The sequence below is a fragment of the Phyllostomus hastatus genome, unplaced genomic scaffold, assembly GCF_019186645.2.
Source record: "Phyllostomus hastatus isolate PE091 unplaced genomic scaffold, TTU_PhHast_1.1 phas_contig_150, whole genome shotgun sequence".
NCBI lineage: Eukaryota > Metazoa > Chordata > Mammalia > Chiroptera > Phyllostomidae > Phyllostomus > Phyllostomus hastatus.
The window spans coordinates 26,805,139-26,825,149 of record NW_025333611.1 but is presented as its reverse complement, the minus strand read 5'-3'; the positions used below and the strand labels follow the sequence as shown (position 1 = coordinate 26,825,149).

Here is a 20,011-nt window from a genome sequence, read left to right as displayed (position 1 = left end):
AGCATTTGAATAAATATTACTTAGACAAAAAAATGATACAAAATATCATATAAATATGAAGTATCTAGAACTTCCAGCCAGGATGGAGGTGCAGGTAGACACACTTTGCCTCCTCGCACAACCAAAAGAAGGACACAACAATTTAAAAACAAAAACAACCAGAACTGACAGAAAATCGAACTGTATGGAAGTCCAACAACCAAAGAGTTAAAGTAGACACATTTCTCTGGACAAGCAGGAGGAGTGGAGATGGGCAGCCAGGCGGAGAGGACTCGTGGCAAGGCGGTGGCTGGTGGACCCAGCGAAGAGGTAGATTGTGGAGAAGGCAGTTCCACATTGATGTGTAGATAAACCGGGAGGAACAGCTGGGGAGCGAGACAGACCTCGCAACCTGGGATCCCAGCACCCGAGAATAAAGCTCAAACCTCTGAGTGAAAACACCTGTGGAGGTTGAGGCTCAGGGAGAGACTCCCAGCCTCACAGGAGAGTTCATTGGAGAAACCCACAAGGTCGTAGAATGTACACAAACCCACCCACCTGGGAATCAGCACCAGAAGGGCCCAATTTGCTTGTGGGAAGTGGGGGAAGTGACTGAAAGCCATCAGAGTGGAGCAAACACCACTCTTCCCTCTTGGACCCTTCCCCCACATACAGCATCACAACCCAGTGACGGGTTGTGGGTTGCACCACCCTGGTGAACACCTAAGTCTCCACCCCTTTATTGTAACAGGTGTGTTAAGACAAAAAAAAAAAAGGCCTAAATGAAAAAACAGATCAAAGGACCAGAAAAAAAAATACAACTAAGCGATTAAGTGATGAAGAGATAGCCAACTTATCAGATGCACAGTTCAAAACACTGGTAATCAGGATGCTCACAGAATTGGTTGAATTTGCTCACAAATTTGATGAAAAAATGAAGGCTATGCTAAGTGAAATAAAGGAAAATGTACAGGGAACCAATAGTGATGGGAAGGAAACTGGGACTCAAATTAATGGTGTGGATCAGAAACATCCAACCAGAACAGAATGAAGAAACAAGAATTCAAAAAAATGAGAAGAGGCTTAGAAACCTCCAGGATATCTTTAAACATTCCAACATCCAAATTATAGGGGTACCAGAAGGAGAAGAGAAAGAGCAACAAACTAAAAACTTATTTGAACGAATAATGAAGAAAAACTTCCCCAATTTGGCAAAGGAAATAGACTTCCAGGAAGTCCAGGAAGCTCAGAGAGTCCCAAAGAAGTTGGACCCAAGGAGGAACACACCAAGGCACATTATCATTACATTACCCAAGATTAAAGAGAAGGAGAGAATCTTTAAAGCAGCAAGAGAAAAGGAGACATTTACCTACAAAGGAGTTCCTATAACACTATCAGCTGATTTCTCCAAAGAAACCTTACAGGCAGAATGGGCTGGAAAGAAGTATTCCAAGTCATGAAAGGCAAGGACCTACATCCAAGATTACTCTATTCAGCCAAGCTATCATTTAGAATGGAAGGGAAGATAAAGTGCTTCTCAGATAAGGTCACGTTAAAGGAGTTCATCATCACCAAGCCCTTATTACATGAGATGTTAAAGGGATTTATCTAAGAAAAAGTTAAAAAAATATGAACATTAAAATGACAGCAAAGTCCTCAAAAATAACAATTATTAACAACTACACCTAAAACAAAAACAAAAGCAAACTAAGCAAACAACCAGAACAGAAAAAGAACTACAGAAATGGAGATCACATGGAGGGTTATCAACAGGGGAGTGGGAGGAGGAGAGAGTGAAAAGATACAGAGAATAAGTAGCATAGATGGTAGGTAGAAAATAGACAGGGGGAGGGTAAGAATAGTATGGGAAATGCAGAAGCCAAAGAAGTTATATGTATGACACATGAACATGAACTAAAGGGGGGGATGTGGGTGGGAGGGGGTTTGCAGGGTGGAGGGGAATGAAGGGGAAAATGGGACAACTATAATAGCACAATCAATAAAATATATTTAAAAATATGAAGTATCTAGAAATAAACTTAATAAAAGTTTTACAAGACCCCTACCTATAGAGGAATATAACTTTATCAAAAAGCATTAAAAATGCTAAGTGAATCTAGATGAACAGATTAAAAGACTCAATAATGTTAAGACGTCAGTTCTTCCCAGACTGATTTACATAGTCAGTAGAATAAAAATTCCAACAAGTTTCTTTTTTTAAGTTGGCAAGCTGATTCTAAAGTTTATATGGAAATACAAAGGGCCAAAAAGAGCTAGGATACATGAGAAAGCAGCAAAAAATAGGAGATAATGTATATTCTAAAATCATGATAATCAAGATCATGTGCTATAGGCATGTCAATAAACAAGATGACCGCGAGAAGACTGAAATGCAGAAAACAGATCCATGATGAAGGCCCTTGATATAACAGACTGAGCATGTCAAAAGGCAGGGAAAAGAACATACTTCCCAATAAATGGAACCGGAACTAAGTATCATTCATTCATATATATATATATATATATATATATATATATATATATATATATATATATAGAGAGAGAGAGAGAGAGAGAGAGAGAGAGAGAGAGAGAGAGAGAGAGAGAGAAATTGTATCCTTATGCAAATGAATCAATTACAGGTCAATCAAAAACCTAACTGTGAAAGGCAAAACTATAGGATTAATTATCTTGGTGACTAAAAGATATCTTAAACAAGACACAATACATATGAACCACAAAGGAAAAGACTGCTAAAGCTAATAAGCATTTTTTAATAAACAATTGTTGTTCATCAAGACACTATTTAAACAAAGTGAAAAGACAAGCCACAGAATCAGAGAAAATGTCTGTGATACACTTAAGTGATAATTAATATCTAGAATATATAAAGAATTTCTTTTGTGTGGAACATCACCATTTTGCAACCCTAATGAGCTAAAAGACGTATGCAATGAAAATCAGCACTGCGAGCACCACAGAAGTGACACCATGACGTGCCTCTACAGAGGACCTGAATACTGTGTTATGCTGAAAGTCTTGGCGGAAAGACAAATGGAGCCTGATTCTGATTGAACCTCTAGATCCAATTACCAATTTACAGTAAATACAGGAGACAGAAACGATGCTACAGGAATACAATTACAAAATCCATGTTATGGGAAACTCCCCAGGACAAATGAATTTCAAGGAAAAGAGAAAGAGAAGCTATAGATTAGGAGAGACAAAGAACACAATTCAAACACAGGCAAAACCAAACTACGATGTTCAGGAATATAAATTCGGGTGGCAAAACAAAAAACAAATACAGTGACTGCCACACCAGTGGGGACAGTGACTTCTTTTACCAGGTAAGGGGCACACAGAGGCTCCTGGGGGCCTCTGGACAGCTTCCATCCCCTGACAGGTGGCGTTTACAAGGATATTCGCCGTATAATGATTCACTACTTGTACATGTTTTATAGAGCTTTCTAAACATTTTTTTTTGCATTTAATAACTGAAAGTTTAAACATGAATAGATGACCTAAAAATTAGATAATGATAATTTGGAGAAGTGGAAAGGGGAAAGGCAATATAAGTATCAATATCCTCACTTTCCTAGCAGGAAGGCCATAGATAAAACCTTCAATTTGTAAATCAAGAAAAACAGGCAAAACCTTATTATTTTTTTTAAATATTACTATACAACAGAGAATGGCTGCCACCGAGACTGATAAAAACTAAAAAAAAAAAAAAAAGGTTTAGCATTCCAGGTAAGAGATGAAAGCATGGCCTGAGGTTATAGCAGAGCTGGAGAGAGAAAGAAATAGATGGATTTGAGAATATCTGATGAAAAGAATCAAACAGGCTTGGTGGAAACAAATACTGAGCTCTAATTGAGCATATCTGTTTCAAAGTGGGGCGAGTTGGCACCACTGAAAGTGCTCACGGACTGCAAGAGTGAGCAAACGAGCACGTGCGAGTGGACAGCCAGAGCAGAGGGAAAGAGCGCGTAGTGTTAGAGCTCAGGTCAGTGGTTGCTCTGGGTCAGGGGTGGGAGGGGTAAGTCGTCAGTTTTAACTGGAAGGGGATACAAGGAGTTTCCAGTTCTTAATAATATTCTGTTTTTTGATCTGGGTGTTGATTACATGGATGTAAATTTCATTTTTAATTTTGTGAAACTTCACTGACTCTTACACACATGATCTGTATACTTCAACTTGAAATAAAAAGTACCCACTTCTGATTATAAGGTTAATGTTATATACAGAGTATAAGTAAAGATTATAAGGGAACATGGGCAAATTAAAATAATTTGATTTGTCACTGTGGTGAGATAGTATAATAATTACGTGCACATTTTCTAAGCTGTCGCCTTCCAGGGAACTGAGAAGGGGAGACAGGCGTGGTCTGGACACCACCTACAACAGTTTCAGACCCTCAGACAGCTGGCTCTGGTTCTACTTTTACACTGGATTGAGAGAGGGAGGGACCCCACAAACTACCAGCAATAGAAAGTCAAATGTAGAACTCACAGAATACTCCCATTAGCAGCTCACCCAGCCTTGTAATAGAAATGGTGCATTAACTCAGCATACAATTATTGTAACATTTAACATATAACCTTATCAATGCTTGGGTCCCAGCTCCCCATTTTTTCCAGAGCAAGGATGCAGAAGTGGGTACACACAGAACCTCAGCACAGAGGGAAGAAGGAAAATCTTATTTGCAAATGACTGTGACTCTGCTGACAATAGCGGAAAAGAGACCCTTATTACTCAGCTGACTCTGGTGAAAAAAAAGCCAGTCAATGCCAGGGTCCACGTTTCTAGCTGCTGTAACTCTTGACCTCCTCAGTAGATTCTAAGCACTTTTGCTAATGAGAAATACAGCTTCCAAACTGGCACACGACCAACCTAACCTCCAAGGACCAGACTTTACCATTGCCCTGCCCGCCTTGCCAAGAAGTCAGACCCTGCAATTTCCCTTCTGTAACCTGTGCCCTCCCCAGGAGCAAGGGCACCGGCTGCCTGCTGAAGGTCAGAGTCACTGACCCATTATGGAAGGGGGAGAATGAGCATCAAGCAGGAGCTTTCATTTCATCACCTGCATTTAACTCAGTCTCAGGCTTAATATCTAAAAGGTCATGGGTTAAGAGTTGGACGTTAAAATGCTGAAGCTATGAAAGAACTTTTGAATGTGCCCATCCCCAACATTATATCTTTTTTTCCCGTGACACAAGTCTATGAAGTGCTGTTAACTCATTAGGTCTGACCAGGGAGAAAGCTACCAGTGAAGTAAAAAGAAAGTTGTGGGAGGATCACACAGAGGGTCTGGAATAGCCCTAGGGATGCAGCTATCATCCAGCAGGTAAATCCAGTGTCCCAAGGCTTAAAAGCTCTCCTTTATTTTAATTATTTATTTTAACAGATTGGTTATTTAGTTAGGTTCTTCGTAAGAAATTCAGAACATCAGTGTGTGAGGATAAGGGCCATCTGCGAGAGCAAACAGAGAGTGGAGGTCGCCCTGGAGCTGAGGAACAGCCTTGATTTTTGGCAGAATTTGCAAGTCTATGGCTTTCTGATCAACCTTGTGCTGCTCCATAATCTTGTATTTCTCTTTCTCTGTCAGAGATCTCACCACCCCCCTGGCATCTGCGTTTGTCCAGTTTCACCTTCTTGAAGTAAGCCTCAGTGAGATGTTTGGGGATTTTTACACCACTGACATCAACTTCAGTGACGGTGGCGATGACAAATTTCTGGTCTATTCTATGCAGAGGCACTTGATTGAGGGACAGAGGTCTAGTCAGCAGCATGCCACTGCTCAGCTGCTCCAGGAAAACCACCCTCTTGCACTGTGGCTCCCAGTGAGGAAGATCAGAATGGTCCCAAGAGTGATGCTGGCCCAGTTTTCTCACGTGCTCAACAGCTTTCAAGGCACATCTTCAGCAGGACCACATCTAGACATTCTGCTAAGTTTAACCACTCGGGTATGACGACTCCTGTCACCACCAACTGCTTTTGTGACAGTAGCAAGAACCTCCTCCTTTTTGTTTTCAATCCTGCATTGAGCTGATGAATACTTTCTCTTGTGCACACACCTGCCAATTCCTCTGACCAGGACAGGGTTTCGGCTGCAGTGGGGCTCCCCTTTCTTAGGCGACTTGGCCTTGAGGTGACCCTTCCGACTCGTGCCACCATCACTAGCCTTCCTGGCTTCATGTTTCATCTCCTCAGTATCCAGCTTCTCAGTTTTTTTTCACCTGCCATTTTGTTAGGGAAAGGGCTTAAAAGCTCTGCTTTAATTTCCAGGAGAGAACACAGTCCACTTCAGCCATGTTTTCTGTTGAGAGCAGCCTTGAACTTTTCTAAAGACTTTGGATGACAGGCTGTGTCAGGAGGAACAAGCCACTGTCCCAGTAAGACACTGCAGCCTCTTCTCCCTCTGAAGGCTGCAGATTGTTGCCCCTTCGCTTCCTCTGCGGCCACCTCTGGGGAAGCCCTGACGACGGGACGCTCCACCCCTCGAAGAGGAGAAGCCCGGCCCTGGAGCTTGTGTCCTGACCTGACAGACGCTCCCCATGCCCATAAGAAACCACGTCTATAAATGAATTGCAAGATAAAAAAATGAGAGAGGAAAACATAGCTGGAGAGGAAAACACAGACACACCAACCAACTGCAGTATCTCTGACACAGATGAACTATTAAAAACATTGCTACTATAAGATAATTTGAGAAATTTAAACACTTTAATATCTAATGATATTTTCTTTTAAAAAAAAGCCCATATTTTTTGATACACATTCTAAACTACTTAAGAATTAAATGATATATTCTCTTCAGATAAACATAAATATGGAGGCATATATGTATTAATGTATTATGTGCGTGTTTTTGCATTTCAAACATGAAAGCTTTTTTTAAAGTTAGATGGTTCCCCTGGAGTTACCAAGGTATCTAACTCTTCTCTGATAACTGAGTGAAAGGCCTTTTCTTCTCTTCTTAACTGATCCCATACCTGAAAACACCACCCTGCACATCTCTGTAACCCAAACCACCTAACCCCAGGCTCAGACTCTCGGTGAGACAAGGGGACACCCTGGCTGCTGCCTCAGAAACTGGTCCCCCGTCACTGTCAGCAGGTGCCGGGAGCCAGTCACCGCCCGGCTCCCTGCTCAGCTCACAGGGACTTGCAGCATCTGCTGCTCAGGATGCAGGCAGCAGCCTGCAGCGAGGTGAGCCTGGGAACGGTGCTGAGTAAGGGAGCCGGGCTAGGCCTCCCTGCCCGTCAGGCTCCTCCCTCGCCACACTCTTTTTCTCCTGCGTCACACACACAAAATGGAGTTAGCTGGGAACAAAACAATTTGTCTAAAATGGCTGAATGCAGCAGGGAGTGCCCGGGAACCAAGCGAAGGGAGAGGGCACCCCCTGCTGTCCAACAAAGGGACCCCGCTTTTCTTCATTATTTTTGAGTATGTCTAAAGAATCAATCCTGCAGAGGCCGAGCTAATTGTCATGAATCTTGATACCTGTGTAGAATACTAAAATCAAAGAACAGAAACTGAGGCACAAGAAGGAAAAATAACGATCAGTCTCTAAAGACAGAGAATAGTTAAGGTACAAAGCCCCAGTTATTGCTTGCTTGTGATTAGTAACAGTTTCTAAGAGCCCACAGAACGGAAGGGAGGTCCTTCTCTGCACAGTATTCCCCAACTCCTATACCGAGCTGCCGGCCCCCACGGCTACAGCCAGCACTTCCCCAGGAATTCCTGCCGCGGGCTCCCCGTAAGGGCCGCAGACAGGAAGTGCAGGCCCGGGGAGTTAGTTGTCTGACATCCTGGAAACTGAGTTCTTAAGAACTGCAGGTGGGAATGAGTAAGGCAGGCAGGGAAAAGGACTTGGGGATCTGAGCCAGTCACACAGGCAGGGCTGACAGACTCAGGCTGACTTACAAAGCAACTCCACCTAACCTTAATTCTCCCTCACTGACTCAGCGCCACATGCTACTCGCTCTGCCCAGGATCAAGCCTGCGGCATTTGTCCCCATCCGGCAGGGAACATAATTTTATGCTACATCTCCCTTGAGCAAGCCAAGTACCTTATGACTAAAAGAGAACACATGAGAAAGGTGGAAAAAGCAGAAACACGTTTAAAATTCTGTGGGTCCAAGTCACCAATGGTTTCCGCTCCTTAAATGAGGTAGCACAAAGTGCAGACAGTGAGATAACTGCAGGACATGTAACATATACGAGCACAGAATCAACGTGGGAAGTTTAAAAACTGGGCCCCAGCCAGGTTGCTCAGCTGGTTAGACAGTCATCATGATACATAGAGGCTGAAGGTTTGATCCCCAGTCAGGGCACATGTAAGAATGAATCAGTGAATGCATAAATAAGTAGGACAACAAATTAATGTTTCTTTCTCTCCCTCTTCCTCTGTCTCTACAATCAATGAATTTTAAAAAAAAGGGGGGACTCTGGTACCACTTCAGCTTTCTTCAAAGAAACAGGGTCATACGGTCTTTGTGGAAAAGTCCTAGATCTCCCAGCATACCGAAATATTAGAACACTTAGTAAGATCCTCAGGAAATAACAACAAACTTTCTGTGGGGGTTAACAGAGCTCTGGAATCATGGAGGCCGCTCAGCATACAGTAAGCCATGGCTATCAAGCTCTACACAAGTTCTCTGATTCTAGGAAGAGGACAGAAGAAGAGGGTCCCATCATGTGACAATGTAAGAAGCTGCCCACGTGGAGGATTTCTACTTTACATTCCTTCAAAGCTGTAATAGACATGATAGAAAAATTCAGCACCACAAAGCCATTCGCAGGTACACACCATAAGAGGGAAAAAGAGATAAGTAGCATGCCAACTGATCAGCTGTCATTCCTGCCCAAAGATAACTAGATTCCTGCTGCTGGCCTCTTGGCCAAAACAAAACCGATTTGCTAAATCCCACAGAACTACATCATCATGGATATGCAAGCTGTAAGGAGGGATGGGGCAAACTGGCAGAAATGGGTAAATCTGAAGGACAGGAACAAAGCCAGACAGAGTTCCAAGTGACAAGAACCAAGTGCTGAGAGTTAGGAAGAAGGGGGCACACATGGGAATCCGAAATGGGAGCCGCCAAACAGTATTAGAAAGCCGGGCACTTCACAGAGCATGGCTCATTCGGACAACACAGTCACTGCGTTTCTAGAACACAGACACTTTCCCAGCACACCCAGGAAGGTGACTCAATAAGGCAGTGCTAAGAAAGAGATTAGCTGCAGAGATCTGGCCAGGTGTGGACTGGAAGGACAGGCGGTGCCCTGAGCAAGTCAGCAAAAGGGTAGGACCGGTTTATGCAAGAGAACAGTTGGCTAGAAGGCAGGGAAAAAAAGGATCAGAATAGGGTACCAGGAATAAAACCTTTTCCTTTCTTAAAAAATGGATCAGGTTCTAAATACTGCAACTGACTGACATATTTAAAAATTCTCTTTTAACCTCTATATTCCCCTTGATCTCATTTTTGAACCTTGAGATCTATTTTTTGAAGAAATCAGGACACTGATTTCTGGTGAAAAGCAAAGTGTCACAGAACAGCGCTGTGACAGTCCCCAGGCGCAGGCATCTCAGGTGCCTCTGAACTTTCCTGCCTTGTCATCCCCTTTCACTAAATGCTGGACTCTGAGGCCAGCAGATCTGGGGGCCAATGCTGGTGTGGTGTTTATTTGCTATGAGATCTTAATAAGCAAAGGACATATGAATTCTGTACTGATATTTCTGTTATAAAATGAAGGTAATACTTATCAGGCTGTACAGTTTAATAATTAGAAATAGTAGGTGATAAGCCCCTATCACACACAGTCACTGACAGTGGATAGGTATTCTTGAATAAGACAGAATGAGAAGGCAAAATACATCTTATTCTGGGTGCTTGAAGCATTTTTAACCTGCACCATCTCTTCTGCACCCACCTAAATACTGAATAAACTGCCGAGTTCTAAGCCATTCTCTGTAACAAAGGATCGTAGAAACACCCTCCATCTCATTCATGGGGCTGGGAGGGGAAGTCCAAGCATACAAAGGGAACAGATGGAGTAAACACCCAGCCCCAGCCTGCGTCTGCAGATGCAGCTGCCGGTTTTCGTCATACTGCTGTTTTTTTCCCTTCTTTGTTCCTAAGGTAGAAGCCAGGAAAGGGTGGGGAAAGAGGGGGGGAGCCAGGGTGGGGATAAGGGCAGGACCATCGTCACAGTTACTGAAAGTCACCTGATGTCCTCCTCCAATCCCCAGTCTCTGACCTCACAAGCTGGAACCTGAGCCAAAATAGCTCAACTGCGCACACCCCGTGGCTGAAAAGAAAAACGCAAGCAGAACAGAAATGCAAGCAGAAGAGGGGCATTCTTCTTGGAAGGACTTTAGCAGTTCTTCTTGCCAAGGGGAAACTTAAACACACACACACACACGAGTATCTCATCTCCCAATCTAATAGATACAAAAGAAAAAACATCACTGGCTCTTAGAACAGAGATACCGTAGATACCGTAGTATCAGGAGGGAAGGATGACAGCTCTCCTTTTGCACACATGGGGTACCAATGCCCTTCTGCTGTACAAAAGGGGCTCCCTTCCCCGAGGGAGCTGTGAGTAGAACAGCTTTTTCCACTGAACTGTGACTTTTCAACAGGGGGTCACTGTGAAAAGTGCAATAAAAGACACTGCACCTGCCTGGTAAGACTGCCCTCTGCTCTGCACACAATAACTTATTAGGTCCAAGTGCTTCCAGAAATCCCCCTTCCAAGCATCCTGGACCAGGCAAATTTCCTTCTTCATTCTTTTGTCCTTCCCATCATAAAAATAAGATGACCACATCATAGAAAAATTGAAGGAAAAAACTTAGCACCCTAGGAAAAACTCTGTTATAGTTTTCTGGTAACATAGCCTTCCAATCTTTTGCTTCTGCATTTTTTTCTGTAAAAACACAATTGCAGTAAAGCTTATACATAATTGTTTCCTGCTTCTCCCACATAGCACTGTATCATGAACATTCTATGTTGCTCCCAAGGGTTATGACACGAGCCAGGGTTATAACATGGGCCAGTTAAACAGTACTAAGTTCTAGAGCAATTACCTTCAGAACAAAAACTGAGAAGTACCCACCCTGGCCGGGTAGCTCGGTTGGTTAGAGCGTCACCCTGATACACCAAGGCTGTAGCTTCCATTCCCAAATCAATGCTTCTGTCTCCCCACCCACCTCGCCCTTCCCCTCTCTCTCAAAATCAATCAATCAATAAAAAACTGAGAAGCAAGAAAAAATTAGGTAGGTCACCCCTTTCCTATAAAGACTACACCTCTTTATGAAGAGGTGTCCTTATGCTAGTGATACAAAGCTCTGATCTACAGTATAATGTTCCAGTGAACTAACTAGAGGCCTGGGAGTCCCTTAGCCTTACTTTTCAAGTCTCTCTTCCTCATACCACAATGGCTAAAAGGCTCTAGAATGAGCTGCTGTATTTTTATAAAATTGGTATGGGTCACTAACTGTTCAGTCATGACATGAGAGAGACTGCAGGAAAAACAGAAAAAAAAAGATATATACACGCTAAGATGCAGTCAGATCAAATGGCTTATTGCAGTACTGTTAAAAAAGGACCGATTATTTCCCTATTATATTTTTATCATAGTTTTCATTATAAAAGTAATACATACTTTGGAATTTTTTTAATGATGAAAAATCTCTAGGTACTGATATAAAAATTCTCCAGGATATAGATGGTATGAAACAGCATAGATAATATGCTACCTTCTGATAAAGGGAGGGAGGATAAGAATCTATATTAGCATTTGCTTATAAATGCATTTTTAAAAGACACCGAAAGGAGAATCAAGAATTTAATAAAACTGGTAGACTCTGGGGCAGGGGGATGGGATGGGTGAATATAAGGATGGGAAAGAGACTTTTTAATAATCATCTTGACTTCTGAACTCCCTATATTACCTATGCAGGAAAACAGTAATAGAGAAGCTGAAAGAAAAGTCCCAAAGAAGAAAATCTGGTGGAAATACCCTTACTACTCCCTGAAAACTAGTCTCGCTACTCCCTTATGTTTGGAGGGAGATTTGTTCCCTATAAGAGGACAAGTAAGTTCAGATCCAACAACTCCCAAAGTGTCAGGGATCCTTGTGGTAACAATGGTTTTTCCTTGAGGCAGCAGTATGCAGCCCAAGAGCCCTGGATCACTCTTCCGCTTCTCTCAGAGCCTACCTCTGCTCTGAAATTTCCTGGAGATCTCATTCCTCCTCCTAATTGCATCTCCAATTCCTACCAACTCCCGGTCTCCACAGTGAGAAAATAACCCAGCTTGAACGAGAGTTATGTCTGCACAGCCACAGTACTCTTCGTCAGGACCTGGACTTCCTCCACCTTCTCATCTTTGTTGCACAAGCCCGAGGCCTCTCATCATCTGTCCTCCATCCATCCTCTCCAGCCCAATCAATCCCTCGGTGGGTCCCAGCTACTTCACTGACTCCAGAGAACCTCTTTAAAATATCCTTCAAACATGCCTGCTGAGACCTGGCTGGGGAAATGGCAAGGGAGGAATTTTGCAGAAATAAGTGCCTTCGGAGTAGAGGCTCCAGAATGTTAGCACTCGGTAGACAATGTCGAATTGTTTCAAAAGTGATCTCGTGTGACCTTTAGAAAAACAAAGATAATACTTGTACAATACCTACTCTGACAAAGACATAAAAATGTTATCACGAGAAAAAGTAGAGAGCAACTTAAAGCTACAGCGGAGAAAGAGAGCAAGCAGAAAATGGAAACATAGAGACTGAAGCAATGAGTCAAGGCGAGTTAATATATCTATGACGAAATTACACAAGATACTTGTTAAAAATACACCCTTCTACGGTCCTTGTAACTTGAACTCTCTGACCCTTTAACAAGCTCCTCATGTAATCTTATGCACACTAGCAGTTGGGAATTACTGGTGGAAACAGACATATAAGTGCAGGAATGACTCCATGAAGATGACAGGGAGTTAGGCAAAACAGATCCCTATGAGACAATATACAAAGGACATTTGTCAGAAGTCAGGACTCAAGACAAAGGACTTGACATGAGAAAGGACATTTGTCAGATGTCAGATTTAGAATCCGCAGGTTACGGTGGACGGTGTCTTGGGTTTGAAAAACACAGCATCAGTCTGCACGTCTAAATAGTAATACAGGCACACACCAGTTTGAATAGCTAGAAAGAGGCTCTAAAACTGAGATTATCTTGGGATAAACACAAGCCAAGGAGTCACAGAAAGGTGGACTGTGAAAACCTTTCTGTACCAGTGAATTCTACCCAAGGTAGGCCAAGGAATTCCCTGAAGGAAATAAATCCAGTAGGGTATCTCTGGGCAGTTATCAGTATATAATCAGTGGATAGTTCTATTATGGGCTTGAAGTTGCTATTTGGTAGAAACTGAGACAGAGATGGAATTATGAATGTGTATATAATAGGGTTACAAGAATATTTATAATGAACTACCAAGCTGGGAAAATGCAATCCTCTATTAAGTACTCTGAAAGGAAGGCTATGCTTTCCTGAAGCTGTCAGACTAAAACAAAAACATTCTTCAGACTCTGGGCCCCCAAAAGAACACTACATTGCTCCTATTAAAACCACCAGCTGCAATAGGACAAGATCCTTTTGTGAAAGGGCAAATACAGCTTCCTGTCTTCATTTTACGGATCAGTCCTCCAAGTAAATTTCCTTACTGATAGAGGGCAGCATACGAAGCAGGCTGTATCTGAAAACAACAGGGGCTGCCTCTCTCTAACGTGACTGCGTCACTAACAGACGTAACAATGACACATCTAAAATAGAAGAGATCCATGTGCCATCTGGTGGCGAAAAGGAGAAAGAGCACACTGCAGATATATCAAATTCCTCCAGTTTAGAAAGAATTAAAGTTTAATTCTCTTTATCTGATGACTCTCCCTTAAATCTCCACTAGTACATGGAAAAAGAAAAATGAAACTCAGATCAGCACAAACAAAACACAAGAACCTTTTAGAAAGCTGTCTAAAGAAGAATTTGAGATGAGATGACAGATAACACCAAAGACAGTTTATGCAAGGAAAAAAAATATATATGTACATATGAGTATATATACATATATTTTTTTTCCAAGAAGATTCAAAAAGAATCTTACCCATTCCTTTAGTAGATATGATAACCACAGTAACTGTGGGGGGAGAGGGAAATTTTTTACTTTATATTTCAGTGTACGCCATACATTTGTTGAAAATGAGGGTATCTACCACATTAGTCTAGGACCCATTGTAACAGAGAAGAAGGCCCCAAAAAGGGGGTGAAAGCAATAGTGGAAGTGTATGGAAGTTCCTCCTCTGTTTCAATTTTCTCAGTGAAGAAGAAGGAAAACAAGATGACGGAGGTGTTGGGTCTTTGAGGAGAGAAAAGGTGTCAATCGTTTAGGAAAGTAGGAAAGAAAAGTTTAATACCTGACTGCCTGGCGGCATCAAAAGCAAAGCAACACTGCACAGGGAGCAGAGGAGAGCCTGAAGGAAAAACAGACCATGAAGTAGGAGAAAGAGTAAGAACATCTGCTGTCGTGAAAGCCAAGTGAAGCCGGTGTGTCAAGGTGGGGGACGTGATACGTTTTCCTCCACTCACGTTCACATGCAAGGCTGCCAGTACAGGGTGGATGGAGAGAGGAAATTAACCAGGACTGTGGTCTTACCAGTCAGGTATGCTGAAATGAGAGATAATGGAAGAAAAAAACGAAACAAAACCAATGCGGTGATCACGGTTAAGCACGGAATTTCAGCTGAGGAGGTGACACGTAGTGAATGGTGGTGGGAGAAGTGAAGTGGAAGTCACAGTGCAGCTGGAGGACTGTTGGGGTCAGGGTGCGAGAGCGAGGCAAAAAGATGGAACGTAGGTGGTACGAGACTGAGACTGCAGAAGGGCTGCGGTTGCCGGGGCCTGACCACCGGGTAAGGCAGGGTAGAGGACAAGATCACTGGGAAAGGATCATTCAAGGGATTGCGAAGCAAGAAAACTGGTAGGATCACAATCCGTTTGTATCAGAACTGTTAAGAAAAAAGACAAGCAGGTTGGGGTACTGCAGAGAGTGGCCAGGAGCTACACTAACTGAGAGACAAGGAGGAGTGGGTCAGGGTGTTCATAGATAAGAGCACAAAGAGAGAAGGTGGGCGATATAATTTCATGTCATGAGATTTGAGATGATGGGTTTCTAGGAAAAAGGAGGAATGATCTGGAAGCAGCAGTAAAGAAGAAGAGGACATCTATCCCATCTCCAGACCCACTGATGTGAGGGTTACCACAGAAACTCCTGTGGCAGGCCCCCCGCCCCCCCCACCAGAGAGAGAGGCAAGAGGGAAAGTGGTGTCGAGGGAAAAAGCCAGGTCTCTGTTAGAGCAATGAGGTGAAGTAGATGACAGCAGACTTTGCCAGTGACAGACCCTGAATTCCAGAGGGCACAGTGGACAGGTTTCAAGAGTTCCGGTGGGATGGCAGGAAACAAGACAGCAGTTCCACAGAACTTAAGGGAGGCGAGGGTGACCTGTGAGCCTGGGCAGCTTCCTGTGGTGAGTGACATAAATGGCACAATATTAGATCCAGTGGATCCGAGGCAAACAGTGATGGTAAAGGAGTCGTTTAGGTCCTTTTTTTACACCACTGAGGACAGGGAGATCATGACCCGGGGGACATGTGGTAGTCATGCCCTGTGCAGGACTCCTGGTAACCCCAAGTGACAGTGGTAGATTTATGTACATAAATTACAAGGAGTGCTATATAATATTTTGGAATCTCCCAACTACTCTGTACTAACAGTCTGACCCTACTCAAAATCCAAGATAAGTCAGTAAATAAAAGGATCCCAACAACTGTCCTAATTTCATGTACTCAAGAGGCGAAAGGAACTGACCAGACATCTGTCTGCCACAAGACTCACCGAATAAGGTGGAGCACACTGAGCTCCTATGGAATCTGATTTCTAGAGGCCACAGGTGCAGAGGCTGTAAAGATTCAGCAGGGCATTTCCTGATGAAGACCCAACTGGGTGGGTGCCACAGACTGGACAGAAGAGGATCACAGGGAAAAGAAGACCCCTTTGCAAAAGAGGGGACTGCTTCCCCACCATGGGCTCCCGCTAAGGCCTGAACCCTGAAAGCCCCGGGAGAGCAGCAGACAGGTAAACTATCCATGGCTGCCGACAGCTCTGACTTGTGGGCAATGGATCTGGACCCGCACAATTCGAACCTGACTAGGAAACTGTTACTGTTTATGGAATGCTCAGCTCTTGGTCAAGATCTTGCTTTTCAGCCAGAGTTCCTTCTAAATTACTGTTATTAACCACTTGGGCTGTTCTGAGGCTCACAGCTCCCATAAAGCACTTTGTATTTTAACATGGAAGAGACCATCTAATGCTATACATTGTCCTCTACACACTGACCAAGGGGCATTAACTTGTGAATCTTAAGAACCCAAAAGATTTCTTAAAAGGATTAAACCTAAAAAGAGTATCGCTTATCACTTACCACGCTGTTTTCAAATGTAACCATTTTAATGGGATCATGTCATCCATGAAGAGAGTAAGCATTGGAAGCAAGGCGTATAAAAAACCACCTTGTGCACGAGACAATGACCCGAGGCCACCACAGTGACCCGGAAGACCCCTCGGGGAGGATGGGAAAATCACCTACTGAGCCTGTTTCCAAGGAATTAAAGAAGCAGAATCAACAAAGAGACCATGATGATAAAAGACTCCTTACTGATCACCAAAAGGGAAGTGAGAAAGTACTAGAAGTTTTATAGCACTGCCTATCAAATCGCAACTCAAAATATTCTCCTGGCAACATATCTATAGGAAGTCAAGAGTTTAGGAACAAGAGAGTAACCTTTGAGAGAGAAAAATGTGCATGAGGACAGGTAGTATAAATCTGAGGACCATTCCTTTCTCTTAGCTCTTCTCTTAGAACAAGGTACATGCCTCCTTGAACCTTAATGAAGCAGTGGCTGACGACCTTTGACTATAGAAGGCAGATGAAAAGAGGTGGATGTTTTCTTTAATGTCCATTCCTGGAGAAGCCAATAGGTATATGGGAGTTTTTAGGTAGAAATAAAATGTAAGGGAGATACAGCTATGTTTAACAAATACCAGTTGTGTTTAGCAAGCAAGAGAGGAAATAATGCAATATTATGAAAACCTAGTGTCCAAATAACTTCCTCATCGAGACTGGCAGCTACTGAGCAGAAATCATCTATGCAGAACTTCTACTAGGACCAGATAAGCGTGTCTTACTTCTCTAACTGAATTAGTTGTGCTACAGTTGAATGCATGGTAATCAGAATATGGCTCCTCCTCTTCAACCCTAAATATCCACTATCTCACTTTTCCTAATCTAATGTTATTCCTTTTTGTACTCCTAAGAGTCACACAACAATGACATCAGTAAAACACTAAAAATCCCAAGAAGAAATGATTTGTTGAAGGGAGAAGCGTTTGCTCCTTGGGGGGAAATGAATGAAAACATAGATGTGGTGTGGCTGGGAGCTCTGTTGCATCCAAGTGTTACAGATAACTGTTTGAGTTTATCTTTTGATAACTGTTTATAGATTACTTAGTCAGATTACTTATGACTATAGTTGATGAGAAAAAAATCTAGGAGTTTCTTAAAATGACTACGATTTAGGTGTCTGGAAAATTGCTTATGATTTCATAATTTTCTAGAACACCTTCTTAGTGCTTCCTAATGAAAAGATGGGAAATTAAGACACTGTTCCAATTTAGCATCTGAAAGTCCTACCTAAAAGTAAAGCTATTTACAGACTAAAATAAAGACTAATCCTGGCTGGTGCAGCTCAGTAGATTGAGTGCTGGCTGTGAACCAAAGGGTCGCCAGTTCAATTCCCAGCCGGGGCACATGTCTGGGTTGTAGGCCAGGTTCCTAGTGGGGGCCACGTGAGAAGCAATCACACATTGATGTTTTTCTCCCTCTTTCTCCCTCCCTTCTCCTCTCTCTAAAAATAAATAAATAAAATCTTAAAAAAAAAGACTAGTTACAAATTTCCTTCATCAAAACAGAAGCAATCTAGTGATGATTATTACTACATGAAAATCCACACTGCCAATAAACTATATGGACAAATTCATACTTATTCTCTTCAGATTAAGATACAGAGATTTCTGCACCAGCGGGTAACTCAGTTGGTGAAAAAATCATTCCAAAACACCAAGGTTGTGGGTATGATCCCCAGTCAAGGTATAGGTTTCCCTCTCCACTTGCCTCTCTCTAGAATCAGTCAATAAATAAACCTTAGGAAAAAAAGATACAGATTTCTAAGAATAATTTAAGGGAAAAAAAAGCCAAAGTTGTTAGGAAGTAAGAACCTTCAATGAATAGAAAGTGGTTTCCAGGGCCAAAGTTGAAAGCTAAAGGAGCATTAATAAGTCTGGTTACACTGTTGAAAATAACAAGAAAATAAGATAAGGTCTTAGGGATATAACGCCAAGGAAAACCACCACACCGCAGCAAACCCCACTACAATCAGTGGGAATGCAAACATACAGGACAAAAGGAGGGTGGGGAGGAGAGGCATGTGCCCAGGAAGTACACATCTGCAGTGGCACTTAGAGCCCCGCCACAAGAAAGGGATTTACCCCAGAGGCTAATACAGGGACAGATTCCGAGGTTCTGATGTTCACTGTCAACTAGTCTTTGTGGATGTACTACAGCAGTATAAGTGATCATTATCACAGCATTTTAAACTTAGAGAGCAAAAGTAATTCCCTGAGCTGGACTTGAGTTGGGAAGGTGACAGCTCTCAGAAGAAAAGGCACTCTGCCCTGGAAGCTAGGGCAACAAGGCAGGCCTGGGCACTGTGATCCTATGCTCCTATACCCCCACGTAACTACGGGTCGCCAAAGGCACCCAGGAATCTGTCAGCCTCCTTACTAGAACAAAGTGTAGCCTGGTCCCATTAGATCACTTCAGGAAAAACAATAATCCCCTTTAAAATACTTATGTACTGGGCGGGGGGTAGGGAATGCTCCTGAGCTGGAGTGTTTATAATAAATAATAAACCTCTAAATAAACAAAAAAGCTAGAAGAAGATGGAAACATAGAATTATCATAAGGCATATTAAAGGAGCACAAAACCCAGGAACTAGGAAGTGAAAGAAGAGGGCAAGAAAGATCAGCAATACTAAAATAAAGGTGAAGAAATGAAGGTGAAAAAGAATGTATATAAAAAAAAATGGACCAGAATTATATAAAAGAACGGACCAAAAGTCAAGACTCCTAGATCTGGTTATATAACCTTGGGCAAGCTACCTAACTATTCAGCTCATATATTCTACAGAGTGGAGATAATACACATCCTGCCTGTCTCATAAGGCTTCTTTGCGGGCCAAAGAGGTCAACTTATGTTAAAACACTGAAAATTATAAAACACAACACAAATGTAAGATAATAGTATTATCACTGAATTTGTCCTTCACCTTCCAAAGAAAAAATAAGTATATAATAGCTTAATTTTTCCTGTCAGTTAACATCCCAGCTACTGTTCCTCCTGTACTCTTAAAAACAAAACCAAAAAACGACCAAAAGAGAAGTCAAGCCCCATTGCTAGTCTCAACTGTCTGAAGAGAAATTCCTTTGCATTGGTTTTCTCTAATATTCAAGAGACCCAACTAAAAGGCTCTCCCATATTCTTACCTTTTGATGCTGCAGGAGCGAAGGTCCAGGAAGGAGAAAATATCAGATATTGGAAAGAAATAGAAGAAAGAAAATGAATCACATATGGTTTGTTGTTACTGTAGATAGTCGCCCAACCCCCTGACCTATTAAAGACTCTGCCCAACCCTTATCAATTATGGATGTAGGTCTGGGGATAGCACCTTCAAGTCGGTGCCAGAATCGGTTCAAGAGCATCATCAGAATGGGCCCAGACTAAGCTGTCACCTTAATCTCATATCAAGTTATAATGACATAAAATACCTACCTGAAAAAAAACTGGGGTGCA

The 20,011-nt window shown here is 42.5% G+C and overlaps 1 protein-coding gene and 1 pseudogene across 5 annotated transcripts in view; both read right to left on the bottom strand.

Moving 5' to 3' along the window:
* The window catches only part of DIAPH1 (diaphanous related formin 1), an 86,242-nt gene that overhangs the window by 26,208 nt on the left and 40,023 nt on the right, over positions 1-20,011 (bottom strand). For all 5 annotated transcript variants that reach the window (XM_045827434.1, XM_045827444.1, XM_045827423.1 and 2 more), the window contains one exon: positions 19,705-19,713. In XM_045827434.1, the coding sequence (XP_045683390.1) occupies positions 19,705-19,713 (9 nt within the window). The remainder of the gene's footprint in view (positions 1-19,704; positions 19,714-20,011) is intronic.
* LOC123811401 lies at positions 5,423-6,211 on the bottom strand (annotated as a pseudogene).